Raw genomic sequence first — 16,794 nt, forward strand, 5'->3', positions numbered from 1 at the left:
CACTGTCATGCTTTTTTAGCTTTGTTTTGCACCTCATGAGAAGGAGCAGAGTCGGCGACAGAGGGAATGTGCACTTCAAGAACAGAAAGTGGAGTTGGGGAGTTTGGTTTCCAAACAAAAGCCACTACTGACACCTGCTATTACACAACCACGGGCTGTGTGTCAGACAAGATGGATGAGGAAGAACTTTTTATATCAAAAGTGAACGAGTAGCGTTTCGGAAAAGAACTCTTCAATTGTTCACACGATGAATGCACTGCCGATGAATGCCATGTCCATGTTTTTTTAACTCTTTGCCGCAGCCTTGCATTTGAAGTCATATGATTGTCGGCCTTGCCACCACAACAGTCGTCCACATCCACACAGGTCCAGGCTCCATCTTTGATGTAAAGTTACCTCAGAAATCCCCGTGAACATCCATCACATGACATCATCCTCCTCACTGTTATTATTGGCCAGTCTAACTGATTGAAATGCATATATTTTACAGTACTATTTGCGAACCATGAAACTGTGTTTTAGAAGTTTGAATGTATTTTTTAACAATTCCAGGTATCCATTAGTTTCCAATTGATTTAGGTGGTATGATAATTTACAAGACTCTTAGTATTGATTTCATTCAACTCAACTCAAACTGGATATTTCGTAACACAAATAGGTTTTACAGTGTAAGTTTGAATTTAAATCACAAATTGTCTCATAAAAAAACACAGACGCTCAAGTCATGACCCTTTTGTTTCAGTACCCAGCTTCCTGGACTTCCTGACATTACAAAATAATCCACACTGAAAACCATATTACCATAATGTAATGACTGGCAAATATGAATACAAGTTTGATTATCACTGTGACGGATTATAATCAGGTTTCCAGAGTCTCATTTTTATATCATGAACAATTGAATGGAAACTAATGGCTGCCTGACAGAACAGAAAATAAACCAACCTGTACAGCATGTATTTGAAAATATTCAAGCCGAAATGTGAATTACATACGATGTGTAGTCATGGAGCTTAAATTTCCAAATGCATTCGTGTTCTGTGTTTTAATCTGGTCCACTGCCCCACCGGGACCTGCTGTGGAGCCGTGGTCACACGACACACCTGTGGATTCACCTGTGGTAACCGCTGCCTTCAACAAAACAAAACCCCACAAAGAGGTCACGAGCTCTTTGTGGGGATGTTGTTCCCTCCCTGTCCTTCTGTGAACTGAAGGACAAAAAGAGGCAGAACGAACTGTGGGAAACTTCACTGACCGTCTTAATTGACACCAGCAAGAACTTTTCTGATGGCCACTACCGGCACATAGAGACACATTCTCTCACTGCACTGTTCTCCCATCTGTCTCCTCTTGTTGCAAAGTGAGCAGTTTGTGTTGGTCACACTGTAGCGACTCTGTAGTAGAAGCTCCGTCATGTTCCCCCTTTAATTTCCCCCCTCCCTTGTCTGTAAATCTACATCGCAGCAGATGTGCTTACTGTAAAGTTATCGTCAATGATTTGGGCAATTGCAAAAAAAAAAAAAAAAAAGAGAAAAAGAAACAAAGTGATGTCATACTTGTACAAATGAAAGCTCAATAAATAGAAGACTTGAACAAACGTCCAGGCTGTGTGTGGGTCAAAATGATAAAAACAAGTTCCACTTCCGTAAACTAATACGCACGCATTACAAATCTGCACTTATGTGAAAAACAGAGTCATAGGAGTGAAAAGAAACACATTTATTGGAATAGAAGAATTGCAACAATTTGCTCACATATAAATAGTCTGGGGTGGAGAAGGAACTGCATTAAAAGTGCAGAGTCAAGTGCTGCTGTGGTCAAAACAAGTGACCTTTCACTGCCATTAGTGCTCCTTCCTCCGTGGCTCTGTGGCTTTACTGAGATTTCCTGCCTCCTGCTTCAGGACGCTCAGAAGAGACTGGGAACTCTCCAGGATCTATAGGAGCAACACAAAAAATATATATAGATACTTCAGAGCATGAGCTGAAACCGTAGATGATGTACAGCTGATAGTGTGGTGTGTCCTGTAAAAGTAATTTTAAAAGGGTCCAGGCATTGCTGACTGTCTTGTTGTTTTTTAATAAGAGCAGCTTAGGAGTGTGCTTGCACTGATTAGTGAGCGTGCTCAGGGAGTCCAGCATCAATAAGTGGGGAGAGTCTGTGTGAGCTGACGCTGCTGCACCAGGACCCCTCAAGTACAAACCAAGAAACCACAAAAATGTAATGTATACAGCAGAGTCAGTTCTTCAGGCTGTTCACAATAAATGTGTTAAAACGTTGGCTGAATTTACAATAAAAGCCTCAGAGTGAGTTATGTTTTGACCCATCATTGTCAGGATGTGATGTCACAAAGCTACTGAGACATAATTCTTAAAGGGATAGTTCAACATTTTGGCAAATTGGCCCATTGCCATAATCCCTATAGTTTTAGGAATAGGTTCGTTACCTTTGTCGGTGCAAGCTGTTTTTAGAACGGCGGAGCAGAGCCGCAAGCTGCTCAGAGCTACGCTAGGGAGGCTCATGGGATTTCTTGGTTTCCTTCATCAAACTCATCAAATACACAATCCAACAACTCCAAAACGCTCTGGTGGACAAGTTGTGACCTGCACATTCACCATGAGTTGTTTTCGAGGTAAATTCTTGCAAAACCGCTGATGTGCGTTTCTGTCAGGGGCAGTTTTTTGGCAAGCAGTCTCTGCATTTGCCTCAAAAACAACTCTGTCTCGTAACGCTCCGTTATTACTGTATCTCATAGCGTGGTGAATGTGCAGGTCACAACTTGTCCACCAGAGCGTTTGGGAGTTGTTGGATTGTGTATTTGATGAGTTTGAGGGAAGCCAAGAAATCCCATTAGCCTCCGTAGCAGCTCTGAGCAGCTCCGCCGTTCTAAATATGGGCCAATTTGCCAAAATGTTGAACTATCGCTTTAATGTAAAACCACCTGTCTGCCATCAAGAAGAACCTCAACTTAATAAAGACCGTCGAGTGGGAATCCTCTCAAATACAGATGTTTCACCAAGTAAGATGAACTGTTCCAGCATCAACCTATTTCAGTGTCGTCAGTAGTTTGAATAACGGCTCAACACACACCTTGGTGTAGGCAGCCTCTGTCTCAGCAATGGTGCGGTCGAAGGTTGCACGAGCGGCGAGTCTTTGTGCCAGGCTCTCGTTGACTCTGCTCAGCTTCTCTGACAGGATGCGGATGTCGTGCTGCAGTCGTTCCTTCTCCTCCTCCTCCTGCTTGATCTGACGGTTCAGCTCATCCCGCTTTGAGCACAGCTCCTCGATACCTGAGAGAGACCGTAAGGGGTAATTACACCAGAGCCTCAGGCTGTTACACTGGCTATTTCAGTATTGATGCAAATAGACAATCACATGATCAGATCTATTGGTCTTAAACAGGAAGTAAATCAATAACAATCTGGATAATTGGCTGTTATCATGAGTTATCATGCCAAATGTCAAATGTCATGTAAAATATGATCTAGTAGTTCCATCTTTTCAAATGTGAGGATTTTCTAACATCCACACACATTATCTGAAGTAAATGTGTATTTAACTCTCATGTTAACATGTCATACTGTAAAATATACCCTTGAGCTGCTGTCCTCAACCTACAGTATACTTCAACCTGACTGTAAAAACATATCTGAGCAGTTTAGTTTGAACCAATCACAACATCCAGTCTTCAATGTGCTGTGGTAACCTGTCAGGGACACTGGCAGACTAGAAACAGATTAACCAGCATCTGACGAGCAACAAGTGTTAGCTAATAGTGTTAAATTGGCATCATTCACAGACATGAAAAACACTGAAGATGTTGAGGGTTTTGGGAAGAGCACGATCAACACTTGAAACTAATTTAAATTTGCCAATCATGTGTGATAGCTTGCAGCTGTAACACCGCGTGGTCTGCAGAGAATAGATACGTCTTGATTTCCAGTTGATAGACAACATAATCTGTGAGTTAATCTGATTCCACAGTGTAACTGTTAATCTCAGAGTTATCCTGGGAGCTGGTCACAGCACCAGCAGCTACGTCCAAAACCAGAACAAACAGAGCAGTGTGTGACACACTCATAGCAGAAAGAATTGGAGGGAGAGTTTGTGCGAACCACAGTTAGATACGTTACATACGAAACACATAAGAGGAGACTATCACAGCACAGTCGTCGAAGTATCTCTGTGGTTTAAGCAGACTAGGTCACCATTGACCAGCTCAACACCATTATTCAACGACTGGTGGTCCGTCACATGAGCCTCTACGAGCAGCAACAGGTCACTTACATTTGACGAGTTCATTGTTGTAGGTCTGTAGAGCAGCAGCCTGTTGGGTCATGATGCTAAGCTAACGGTGGCTAACGGTCACTGCTCGTCAGAGGTCTCCAAACTGTCCGGTGAAACCTAGCTGCTCATCCGTGTCTCCGTGCTGAACGAGCCGGGCTTCAGACATCAAACCATTGACACAACCAGGCGCCACTCCTCCGCTGACTGCTTTCACACCGACCGCTCGTACATGGCGGGTTTCCCTGACAACAACACCGGATTCAGCGCCGCCCTACGTCACACTTCTTCGTCCTCTGGTTCTTCCGCCGCTTCATTCGTGGGCTGTTGGGCTTGCGCCCTCCTCTGGCCATCACTGCCGATTTTATCTATAAAACATTGACTTTTTTTGCGATCAAATGTTTTATTTTCATTTACCAAATTAAGTCCAACAGGCATTTCAGGGGATACAATTAATTGTAATTCAACTCAGTCTGTGTGTGTGACTTGAACAGGCCAGACATTCATTGAAGTAGCCCAGGCCTATGGTCACAACAACAAATAGGCCTATAGCCTACAATGAAAATAGAAACACGTTGTTTTGTGAAAATAATGTAGGATGGGACAAGAGAGTCAAAAAGTCTGGATAAAAATTAAATTTTCCTCATGTAAATGTCCATTATGTTGGGGTACGTTCTCAAAGCAGGATCCCCAGTCTTTACAAGATCTTATGATATAGCCTACTAAGATTAAAACTCAGAAAGGTGGAGTCTGCAGGATTTTCCTAAAATAAAAAAAAATTATTGACGTATGCAAAAGAAATCCAGTTTAATTATCACCTTTGGGCTTCCACCATGGTTCAAATAAGGAGAACTTGGAAGTAGAGAAGGGTTCAATGTGAACAGCAGCAGAACATGGGTCAGTCCTGACAACTGCTGTCAGGGGCAGGGGGCATGCACAGTTGAGCCCGAGAGAAGGGGCCCAAACTGAATGTTGTGTTTACAAACTGCAACCACGAACAAATCTACAGACTCTACCTTTAAACCTTGTCAATAGATATGAGAGGTTAACTCGTCTTGTCAGAGTCCCCCAGGTGTCACAGCTGATATAGACCCTAAAACTGGAGGTCTAGTTTGATCGTGAATTCATGTCATTTACTTAGGCTATATAAAACAAGTAGCCTAGGCTAATGAGTGAACCACGCTAAATATTGTCCCGGTGTATAGGGGTTAAGAGTGCTGGCCAGTTTCCTTGGATCAAGTTGCCCTTTACTCTCCCTTCATTTCCTGTCAGCTCTCTACGATCCAATAAAGTCAAACATGTTGGTACATACTTAATATAAATGGGGCCTCCTGTCTGTTGTTCTGTGATTCAGCTCCAGCCCTCTTATTCTCTGTTTGGTTAAGCATCAGTAGTTCATCCTGGTTCAGATCAATGCACAAACTCATCTGAGTCCTGAGGTAGATGTCCTAACTTTTTATGTTGATGATTCAAAAATTGGTATGTTTTTGTTCTCCAATACAGCCGCACTGTTTACTTCCATGTTCTCACAGTTCAGTCACTCTGACTCTCAAATCATTATCCATTCAAATCACAGCTGCTCTGTACATAATTTGTTCCCGTTCTTTCTTTATTTCCCCTGCATGAAATTACTTCACAATTAAACACACGACCCACCAACTACCTGTTGAATACTACAACCAAAAGAGTGAGTCTTCAAAGACTCATTTGCCTTGCACAGACATGGGCCAGTGTGATTCTTCCCTCTGTTGTCCATGTGTAGAGACCTAATTTATTGAGATAGTTGTTACAGTAAAACTGTGTGTTGGTTTATGTGCAGTCTGGTTTATATGCTATCACTGATAGGAATTAGGTATCATACTGAATTAAGAGTTTAAGAGTTTATTTTGGTCATGAAAGCAGACGCTAACAAGTGAATAAATCTGGCACCACATACAGTACAAATAGACGAAATATAATTGTTAGACTTGACAAATGAGGACCCCTGGTGGTGTAATACAGTCATGACAATGGGACCTAGAGCAGATCACAGTTCAACCAGTCAGATCTGAAGAAGGCCTCCTATCATAAATTATGTTGTTATATCTACTCTGTAAAACATTCTGATGCTTTGAAATCATTACCATCAGCTTTTTATATATTACTCATACTGGTGCTGTGTTTCTCAGATATATTTGACATTCATGTATAGTCAAGGATGTAATATAGATCACTAATAATACCAATAAAAAGCAATGTGATTCAAGATTCACTTTATTGTCATTCTATAAAACCATCAAGGATGCAGAGCAGAACGAAATTGCAAGCATGATTTTGTACATTAAGGGATCAAATAAAACTAGAAAAATTTGGTTATTGCATTAATGTTTCACAGGTAAGAAATAGAGCAAGGGGAGGTTATTGCAGAGATGAACCTGACAGCGTTAGTGGTAACGGTAACAGTTAGTAATGTGTGATAGAAAGAACTGCATCTCTAATTACAGTTTTTCTCAGTCGCTTTGGGGCTTTTCTCACCTCTCTATTAACATTTGCACAACAGTTAATGAATTTCTCAAAACAATTAGCACAAACTGCAAAACCTAGTGGATAACCTGTAAAAGCCTGTCACTTGCTCAAAATGGATAGTTCATCCCTCAAAAGCAAGTATTCATGTCAATGAAACTGTCAGTGTCATCAAAATGAGAAGTCCTGACACCATTGTTTATGAACAAGATGGTCAAATTGCTTTGTCATGTTTTCATTATGACAGTTTATTCTCTAAGTGTTTTCCAATGCAAAAAAGTCAGGTCTACCTGAAAATGCTCAAGACAACACTATACACTACTTGTACAGCCATGAAAACTACAGTAAAGTTACACATTACTGTATTTAGTGGAGTAACCCATGAATATGTATGTTTCACATTTTTAGTGTTCTTCGCAGTTCTAATTTGTTCACAGCATTGTGCAAAAGAAAAATATATACAGTCATCTAATTTACAACAAACATAAGAAACACCCTTTGGGTAGAGCTGTAAACAATATTGCAGTACATTGTAACTGAACCTACAGAATACAATCATTCCTCCACATCCAGATGTTCCTGTCTGTCTGGCCACATATTTTCATACATCACTCTGTCAATTATAACGACTGAAACAGATTCAATATTCCCAAAGATATTGTCATCCTTGGTTTGTATCTCTCTCAGCCTGCATTGTTTGCAATCACCATTGCACAAATGGCTTCCTCTTGTTGCAGAGTAAAAAGTCAGGTTGTCTTGCAATCCTATGTGGTGCAGAGTAAAATTACAGTAATGTACAGTCAAGATGAGATGTACTGCATCAACCCATATAGTGTATGATATTGTAAAAGTTCTTCCACTTGTAAAATGATGTAGTATGACTGTAAATATGGCAAATCTTTACTGTAAGTAAGTTGCTGTAATACACTACAATAGAGTAAATCTGTACTGTAGTAAAGCTGTAAGTCTAAATGTAAAAAGTGTAAGAGAGGTCATTCAAGTTTTAACACTAAAAGCACAGCCGACATTTATACATGTCATTATAGGAAGCACTGATGTTGTTAATGACGTCAGTGACATTAGCAGTATACTATGTTCTCTTCAGTTGTTTCAATCAGTCATCTTATTTCAGTCTCAGCTTTTAAGCCAACATGGAAGGGGAAATGTGAACATCCACATTTCCATGACAACTGGGAAACTTTATTTGCTGAGAATGGCCATGTGATCTAGTCAAGAATGAACTGTCAGAATAATATTCATCTTGATTCTCCATGACTACATGAAGCATTAGACTGCATAACATAGATAAAATACACTCTGGACCCACAGAGATGTTCTCGTTTCACACCAGAGCACCTTGATTTTAACATTTCATATGTTCAGAAACATTTGAGGAATGTTTCTACTAACGTTTTATGATGCAAATAAATTATATAGCCTAAATTATATGTGGTAGATCTACATTTAATGATTAATGATTGTCAGCAATTTGCTCTATGCCCCAATATAAGTGTAAGTTAAATATAGTTAAAGCCTCAAATTTTTAAATATTCATGATGCAGTAAATGCCTTTTATGAATGACATTTTATATTATATTACATTAATGAGGCCCTCCAAATGTGAACAGCTGTTGCAAGTCTCTGAGTTTGATTAGAGTTTCAATCAGAGATATCACCAAACTCAATGGACCAATAAGACTGATGATGATATAGGTTCTACATGTTTTATGTTGTAATGAGTGTTTTGTTTTGGAGATTGTACAGTAGTACAGTTTTTATTGTACACTGGGAGGAGCCAGGGACTAATTTCTACTGAGATAACAAAGTCAATCAATAACAGCTGTAACAGGAGAGAGAGACGCGCACACACACACACACACTCTACATGGTCGAATCAGACTACATAAATGAAAGCACCTGTATTCGTGCAGCAAGGGTGTGTACAGGGCCTTTACTGCAGCATTTTTGCAAGACAAGCATTAACTACTTTTACATACACAGGCTACAGTTAGATAGTCTGGTCCGGAATTATGAAATGATTAATAGTGTTGAAAGAATAAAAAACAAGGTCCTGCTATAAAAATGTACATTCTGTTTTTTTTTCCTTTCTATCATCCTTTGTATAATACTGAATAGATTATTTGTCTTGAAAAAACTTACACTGCCCTTTTGTAAAGAGTCTCAAGACAAATGACATTGTCAAAGCATGACGGTATTAATGGGTGGTATAGTGGTTGGCAGTTGGCACCATCGCCTCCTAGCAACATGGCTCTGGATTTGTTTGCATGTTCTCCATGTGCCTGCATGGTTTCCTCTCACAGTCCAAAGACATTCACAATAGGTTGAGCGATGAATCTAAATTGCCCATAGATGTAAATGTGAGTGTGTGAGTGTTCATCTTTATATATATCAGCCTTGTGATAGACCTGGTGACCTGTCCAGAGTGGCCCCAAGCCTCATACTGTATCAGCTGGGATTGGCTCCAGTCGCCCACAGCCCTGTGTGGATAAGAGGTATAGACAATGGGTGGATGGACAGTGATTACAGGGTTCAGCAGATGTGATGATGCCTCCAGTCTAATGATCTAACTCAGTGTTTTTCAACCTTGGGGCTGGGACCCCACGTGGGATCGCCTGGAATTCAAATGGGGTCGCCAGAAATGTATAGTAATTGATAAAAAAAAAAAAAGACTGATAAAAATATATATTTTAAACGAATTATTATTCTTTTTAAAATTATGATTAAAAACCCCACAGACAATCTTAAACAACTGTCTATACTTTCACTTTCTCGAATATAAATCGAGTTAAAATAAAATGCAGCATATGAAATCTGAGCTGGCGCATCTTGATCGACGCGGGTCGCCAGAAATTTGTGATGTCATAATGGGGTCACGAGCCAAAAAAGGTTGGGAACCACTGATCTAACTAAACCTGAATTACTAATACTAATATTCGTGAAGTCGTTCATTGGCTTTCCACTGTTGACTTTTGAGTGGTGCTCGTTACCACATAGAGAAGCAGTTAAATAACTTTTATTAATGTAGCTGGTCAAACTGAGCCTAATTTATATTACTATAACTTAATGGATTTAAACATTGCTGTTGCAGTTACATAGAAGCAGTTTTAAAAGCTCATATGTTTTGTTGTCAAATGTTAATTTGTAATGTAACTGCTGTATGTTTATGACAGATAGATGTAATAAAAATGCAAAACGAAACCTCTACCACTGATTACATCGTCTATCAAGACAAGTTTGTTACCTCAGCACATTAATAAAATAATTGCCACATATGATGCTGTAATTGCCATTTCAAACAGCCAGATTGTAAATAGATACAAAACTCATGCATGTTTGTTGAAAGAGCCACATGTGGAGGGACCATGTTGTTGCATTTCTTGCTCTTTTCTTCTCTATCTGTTGTTGAGCTGTTCTTCACAGATCCACTTGACCACAAGCTTTAAAGGCTCCTATACGTTCTCAGGCTGGCAGGCTGACACCTGTGAAAACCACCAGCACGTTACAGTGAGACATGAGAGAAAGTTTCATGTCAAGGCTTCCTCTCTAATGTGCACCACACAATCCACGAAGGCCGAGTGTAACATTCTTCATTCTCCTTGTGACCTCCATATGACAGTTTACTCAGTTTCTTTGTTCTGTGAAGGATTTTTATTTTTCACCCAGGTGTCATTCACATATAAGCTCCAGACAGTGACTGGAATCTGTTGCTTTGAGGAAGCTGTAGGGTCCTTGTAATAGGAAGTGTTGAGGCAGAGACTAGGTATAGGGCACATATATGGTTTGAGGTCAGTTCTGTGTCCTGTGTACGGCCTCTACCAACGCAGTAGTCAGCTTACCTTAATCTTTTCAATGCACAACACTGGACAGATACAATCATCTTTTTTGTCTGGTGCATCAGTGATATGATGGTCTTGTCTTAAATTTGTCAGTATGTATCATGGTTTCAGCAACCTAGTCCCAAAGCACATGCAGTAATAATAACATGGTTCCAAGTTCAGCAAGTTTGCCCAAGATTGTGACCCCTAACCCCTGAAATCCGTGATTGAAGTGCACAAAGTCATTCAGGTCCATGAAAAATACATCTGGCCTGCACAGAATCTTGATGTTCACCCTTGATTTTGAACACTATCTGTGAGTAAAGTGCCAAATATCCTTATCAATATTATTAGCCTATCTGATGTGCTTGTGGCTCAACGGGAGATAATCCCTGCAGCAGGTCCAGTCAACGTATGATGGAAGGACACTAAGGTGGTGCACACTTATAAATACTGAGCACGTGGACGGTAAAATAGACTGTTCCCTGAACACTGATACCATCTATTCTTTTTCCTCAGGAAGCTCAGGTCCTCTGACGTCTGCAGTGAAAAGCTGCACATGTTTTCTTAGTCCGTGCTGATCAGTGAACTGTTTTATGCTGCAGTCTGCCACTGCTGGAGCAGCAGCATCTGACCTGAGCACAGGGAGATACTGGTTAAAGAGGCTGAGACTAGCAGGAGTCTGGACTGTAAGGAACAGACGCAGGACAAAGACAACACCAATCACCCACCTCCACAACACTATAGGACAGGTCAGAGAACAGCAGCAGCAGCAACGTCTCCTGTTCAGGAGATCATTTGTCTTCACTGACATCAGATTGTACAACACCTCCGCCAAAGGAAGGGACTCAGGAATGGACTTAGTGAACTGTTATTATTATTATGCAATTATCACCCACATACTAGGGCCATATATTGTGGCATGTAGCCTAATGCTCTTCCACGACTTTGTTCATTATACAGACTGGCTGTCCTTAGTCAGGTTTGTCAGTCAGTGTGGGTTTGGTTGATTTCACTCTAATAGGACACAACTAGTCTGTTTAAAGAACAGGTTGTTCCTTTTGAATGCATAAATGGCAAATGCATGCTTTTAATATCAAAGGGTTATTATCATTATTGTTATTGACAATCACACTCCCAGGTGTGGTATTACACCGTCTGCAAATCAATAAGTGTGACGTAATCGCGGGTGGGCGGGGTTTACGTCCAGGCACCATGGCTTCGGTAGGGACCGAGGTGAGTGTGTGAGTCTAATCTATGCCAAGCTTGTTTTACTTCCATACTGTTTTCCGCGCCGTAGAAAATGTGTTCCGGCCCGGCAGCCCGGACTCCGCTCGGGAGCGGCCGAAATGTCGGCGCGGAGGTGCCGGTTTGTCGTGAATTTCCCGCGGCCAGCCTGGAGTCTCTTGCTTTTGTGTTGGACCGGAGGGCAACTGAATGTGCAGGAAGATGCTGCGCCCCGGAACATGAATGGTCCATGCGGGCGCGTTGGGGGCTCCTCGCCGGGGTTTAGTCATACATGGTCCCGGCTCATGTCACTGTCCTGCTTCTGTCCAGCTTTAGCGCTCCTAAATAAACCTCAGATAGATGTGCATGCGAAAATTTCTTCCACCGACAGTATTGTCTGTTGTAGCCGCGCTGCCTGTCACCGGCTCATTGGCGGCTAACGTGCACACTGCTGTGTAGCTAGCCGCTAGCAGCCGCGCTAGTTAGCAGACTGTGCACACTTGAATCACAAATCGACACAAAAACACATTTCGGAGGTTATCATCTGGTTCAAACGACAGGGGGCTGGCCTCGGTGTGATTTGGGGGCAGCAGGACTGGCTGCTCGGCTCACAATGTTATCTCCTGTGTGCAGTGCAGTGTGTTAGCTTCATGATAAATGATGCAGTCAAATGAAGGCAACACTGGCAGAGCTGCTACAACCTCCCACTGTAAACATATGGCGCCAGTTCCTGCACCGGCTTTCATTGCGCTGGCCGTGATGAAATGTTCACGTTAAACTTTTATCTGGGATGATTTCCCTCCGGTGCAGGCTCGTCTTGTTTTAGCTCTCTACTGTTAACACTGCTGCTGGGTTTCAGTCGGTGTAAACCAGACCAGGGGCTGGCTGGGACCAGTTGCATTGTTTTGCCGGGGTTTCATCAGTAAAGATAAGATTGATTTGGCTGTGATCGCTCGGCTGCAGCAGCACAGACTTGTGCAAATGTATCAGGGATTCAGTCTTTTGTTTCTCTGCTTTCTTTTTTTTTTCTTCCCTCCCGAATGATCTGATCCGGTGTTGTTCGGCAGAGGTCGCTCGAGCAGCGCTGTGTGTGTCGGTGCTGTGAGTGTCTGGGCTCGGAGCTGTGAGCTCTGCAGCCGCCTCCATTGGCACTCACAACTTTGTCATGTGTGGTATGTTGATGCATTTGACACATTGATACAATAGATCGCCTTAAAAGGTCAGGTCACCCAAATGACCCCGAATACCCCCCGCTGCTTGATGGTGTGGAGATAAGTTTTGGTTGTTGATTTGTTGTTTATGTCTTCTTTGGGTTTTGCGTCACATGGATGTATTGATGATACTAAAGGAGAGGTGATTGACAGAAAATTCTCCAGCAGCTATCTTGATTGTTGACCTGTTGTTTTAGGCTGTAGTTCCAGCTTCTCAAATGTGAGGATTGAACAATTTCAGCACTTTGAGCTCTGGCAAATAATGCCAATTTTTCACATTTTTGTGTGTTTATCACCCAAAGAACTGATCTAATCGATATATGACAAGGGAGGAATGATGATTAAAGATTAGCAGACAGTCACACAATGAAAGTAGCCACTGATTGCAGTAATATTGACCACCAATTAGCACAAGTGAAAAGATATTATCCATCTGCCTCATTATTCACACATTCATGTTCACATGAAAGGACCTCGGCTTCTGAACCACCTACATCTTTGAACGGTAAAGATGGTGCGTTGCTAACAAAAGCTTCTTCTCTATCTAGTGCACAAGTGTCAAACCTTGCAGTTTAGTTGAATGAGCCGTTGCATTGAGGTTCAGGCCAACTACTGAGGCTTTATTATTGATTTGACTGCTTGAAAGTGGGAAGCATCACTTCCTATTATAGAGCTGTATGTTGAACAAACTTTGCATTGTCACACACAAAGCTACTGGCTACGTAGAGGCTTAACAGCATGGATGTTAACAGGAAATGCACAGTATCAGCCTTATTGGTTAATTACACTGAATGAAATAATTGACTAACAATAATCCTTATCTTTGAAGTTGATTTCAGTTTGAGGTGAGGTGGTGTCTGCAGGACTCCTGCCTCACATCACATTGTGGGTAATTTCCTGGTCTCAGTGTTCGGTGTGTATGTGTGTGTGTGTGTTTCCATCAGCATGCAGTTTGTGGGTTCATTCAGACAGGAGACGCAGCTCAGGTGGCTGTCAGGCAGCGCTTTGGGCTCATTAAGGTGAAGTACATTGTTGAAGTGAAATAGCTATTACTGGTCTCATGACAGATAGCATGACCTGATGCCATGTCAGTGTCTCCATAGAATGTTGCCAACGACTGTGTGTGATATATAATATGTAAGTAATAATTGCAGAATGTAAAAGGCCTTGTACCGTCACTCATTACATAAAATATATTGGAATAGTAATATTTTCTAACTTCCTAACAACAAAAGTAAATACCTTATATTGGGTCTTATTGTTGCTATTCAGCTGTCAGCTCTGTACAAGGTGTCTTTATAAATTGGGGACGCACCACCAATCACATCTTTTGTGTTTAACATGTAGAAGCACAAAATGATGAGGATACCCAGTCATGTATTTTTGCCATTGATACTAATTATGTCTGAGTGTGACTGGCCGATCCATGACTGATTACCAGTCAGTGTTGGCGTGCCTTGCAGATGGCATACATTATATCAGCCTCACACACTTGAATTGAACCAGGTGGCAAGCGGAGCTACTCTACATGGCACACAGTGCTTCTCTCAGCCCCAGTATTTAGGTGGTTGGTGATCTGCAGGTCATAGATTTTTAATGAAAACTGATAATGATCAGCAGCCAATCAATTTGGGCATCCTGAGAAAATATGACGTTGCAGGCAGCCCCCACAGTTGGGAGGGATTGACCATCCAGGAGCCAGCTCAGCTGTAGTGACCGTGGCACTCAGGCTCTCAGGAAATGCAGTCACACAGCCTCCAGTTGTAAGAGCAACATTTAAATCAGACAGTTTTGGAGCTGCATATCTCCCACAGTCCAAACCTGTGGTTCAGCCATGTCCTGGACCAGTCCGCCCACTGAGCTCATGTCAAACCCTCTCCAAACACTCAGTCAGAGAGCCAACAAGCCAACCCACTGGTGTCAGAGTCACAAGGTGTACCTGTGATTAGAAACTGTGATGTAATTACACCTTCGTTTCACATGCGCATGTGAAAATTAGAATGTAGCCAATGTAAAAGGTTGGGGTTTTTCTTGATTTCCTGATGTTAACTTTGACTCTTCATTTGAGAAGGCCGTGAGCTTGCTCTCATTTAAGTTGATCAAATTACTGCATTTTTTCTTTTTTAACTGCGTCATTGCGCTCAGAGCCGAGCAACAGGATAACATCGTGATAGGCTAAGAACTTCAACAAAACAAGTCTTGTCTCAGAATGACCCAACTACAAAACTAACGATAGAAACAGAGATGATGACGCTGCACAGAGCCGAGAGGGGCGGAGCAGTATGACTTGTTTCACCTCCTGTGTGGGATGTTTCACAAACCGGCTAAGCTACTCTAAAACTAGACCCTGCTACAACTAGTTCATTGCCTGATGCCCAATACTTATAAGGACTCTAATTGAGGTTAGAGCCCAAAAAAAAAGTTGACATACGTTGTGAGTGTGGCCACAAAACTGCTGAAAAAGTTTGTGCTGGATACCGAGACAAGAGGAACTCAGAAGAAACTGCCTTGTAGAAACTTTGAGGAACTTTGGCCAGAAGCCCCTGGAGATTACAGTGTTTATTACAGCTCAAATTTCAAGCTTTCAACTGTTCGTTACCAGACAGAGCTAACATACCAAACACTTTACTTGTTGCAGGGACCTACCTTTTGTCATGTGGACGGCACAAGAGAAACCAAACAAAGTGTCCTCTATTTAACAGCTGCTCGGTAAACTTCTCAGCAGGTTGGATTTTGATGTGTGGATTATTGTACGAGTTAAAATGATCACCAAACGTAGCTGATGATATTCTGTAGTGACTGAATTGACAAATTTCAAGGAGATCTGCTTTTTAGACCTGTTAGATAGGCACCGATGTAAATGTGCTGATTAAGTTAAACATTAGTTATGCAATGTTGTATTTGTTTGTACATCAGTAATTCATTATACTTATCTCACTGTGTCAGGATGATAACCCTGACCCTCAGAGTGTTGGGCCTGGTGGTGCTCACACTCAGTCAGTAGCAGATCCCACAGTCTTTCCCTGTTATTTATCTTTTCATCTCAACCATCGTCACATTTCTTTATGATTAAGAGAAATGATCATTGCTAGATTCCTAACCAAATCTTCTGATAATGTGAATATTGTAACAAAAACCCGACATTGAGCGTATGATAGTGCCGTCACCGTGCAGGTGCTCTGAGTACAGGATGTGCTGCAGGGCTTCTCCAGCCACCTGACACCACCTGCATCCATCAGCTGTGAAAATGAGAGCAGCACTCGTGAGCTGGTTGTAAATGGAGTTAAATGGTTTTAAGATGAATTGTAAATGTTGACGTGGGGGAAAACTCATCCTAACTGAAACTGGTCACCTTACCATCCACGTGCCCCCCGTAAATCCTGTTATTATCCTGTTACACACACAGTACTGTCAATACTGTGGCTTGGCTCAATACTTGATGGGTCTTTAGTAAGAAAGGACAGATTAAGGATTTGATCATAATTCCCCATGCTGTGTAGGCACAGATCAGATTGATGCAGCTCTACAAGCTGCTTTAAGTCATTAACAGATTAAATTTAAGAATTGATCTGTGTAAAAAGCTGAAAAGATGATGATGTCATTATTGGAAAAATAAAAATGTCCTAATTATGGCAATCGATTAAAAGTCAAGGCATTATTAACATTATTACAGTCTTGTGTGGGACTTGAATATCTCTATCACATTAATATCAGTTCATCTACTAGATTAGCTG

At 41.5% G+C, this 16,794-nt stretch overlaps 2 protein-coding genes across 2 annotated transcripts in view; one reads left to right on the forward strand and one right to left on the reverse strand.

Moving 5' to 3' along the window:
- Positions 1 to 1,712: 1,712 nt before the first annotated feature.
- ssna1 (Sjogren syndrome nuclear autoantigen 1) lies at positions 1,713 to 4,557 on the reverse strand. Its single transcript, XM_083983020.1, has 3 exons — positions 4,288 to 4,557; positions 3,091 to 3,290; positions 1,713 to 1,936 (listed from the first exon to the last, which is right to left on the reverse strand). Exons 1-3 carry the CDS (start codon positions 4,337 to 4,339, stop codon positions 1,844 to 1,846), a joined length of 345 nt encoding a protein of 114 aa, XP_083839146.1. The 5' UTR covers positions 4,340 to 4,557; the 3' UTR covers positions 1,713 to 1,843.
- Positions 4,558 to 11,827: 7,270 nt separating this feature from the next.
- The window catches only part of ehmt1b (euchromatic histone-lysine N-methyltransferase 1b), a 31,356-nt gene continuing 26,389 nt past the window's right edge, over positions 11,828 to 16,794 (forward strand). The window contains exon 1 of the mRNA XM_083982993.1: positions 11,828 to 11,858. Coding sequence (XP_083839119.1) covers positions 11,838 to 11,858 — 21 coding nt within the window. The 5' untranslated portion in view covers positions 11,828 to 11,837. The remainder of the gene's footprint in view (positions 11,859 to 16,794) is intronic.

This window comes from Trachurus trachurus, assembly GCF_905171665.1.
Source record: "Trachurus trachurus genome assembly, chromosome: 12".
Taxonomy (NCBI): Eukaryota; Metazoa; Chordata; class Actinopteri; order Carangiformes; family Carangidae; genus Trachurus; species Trachurus trachurus.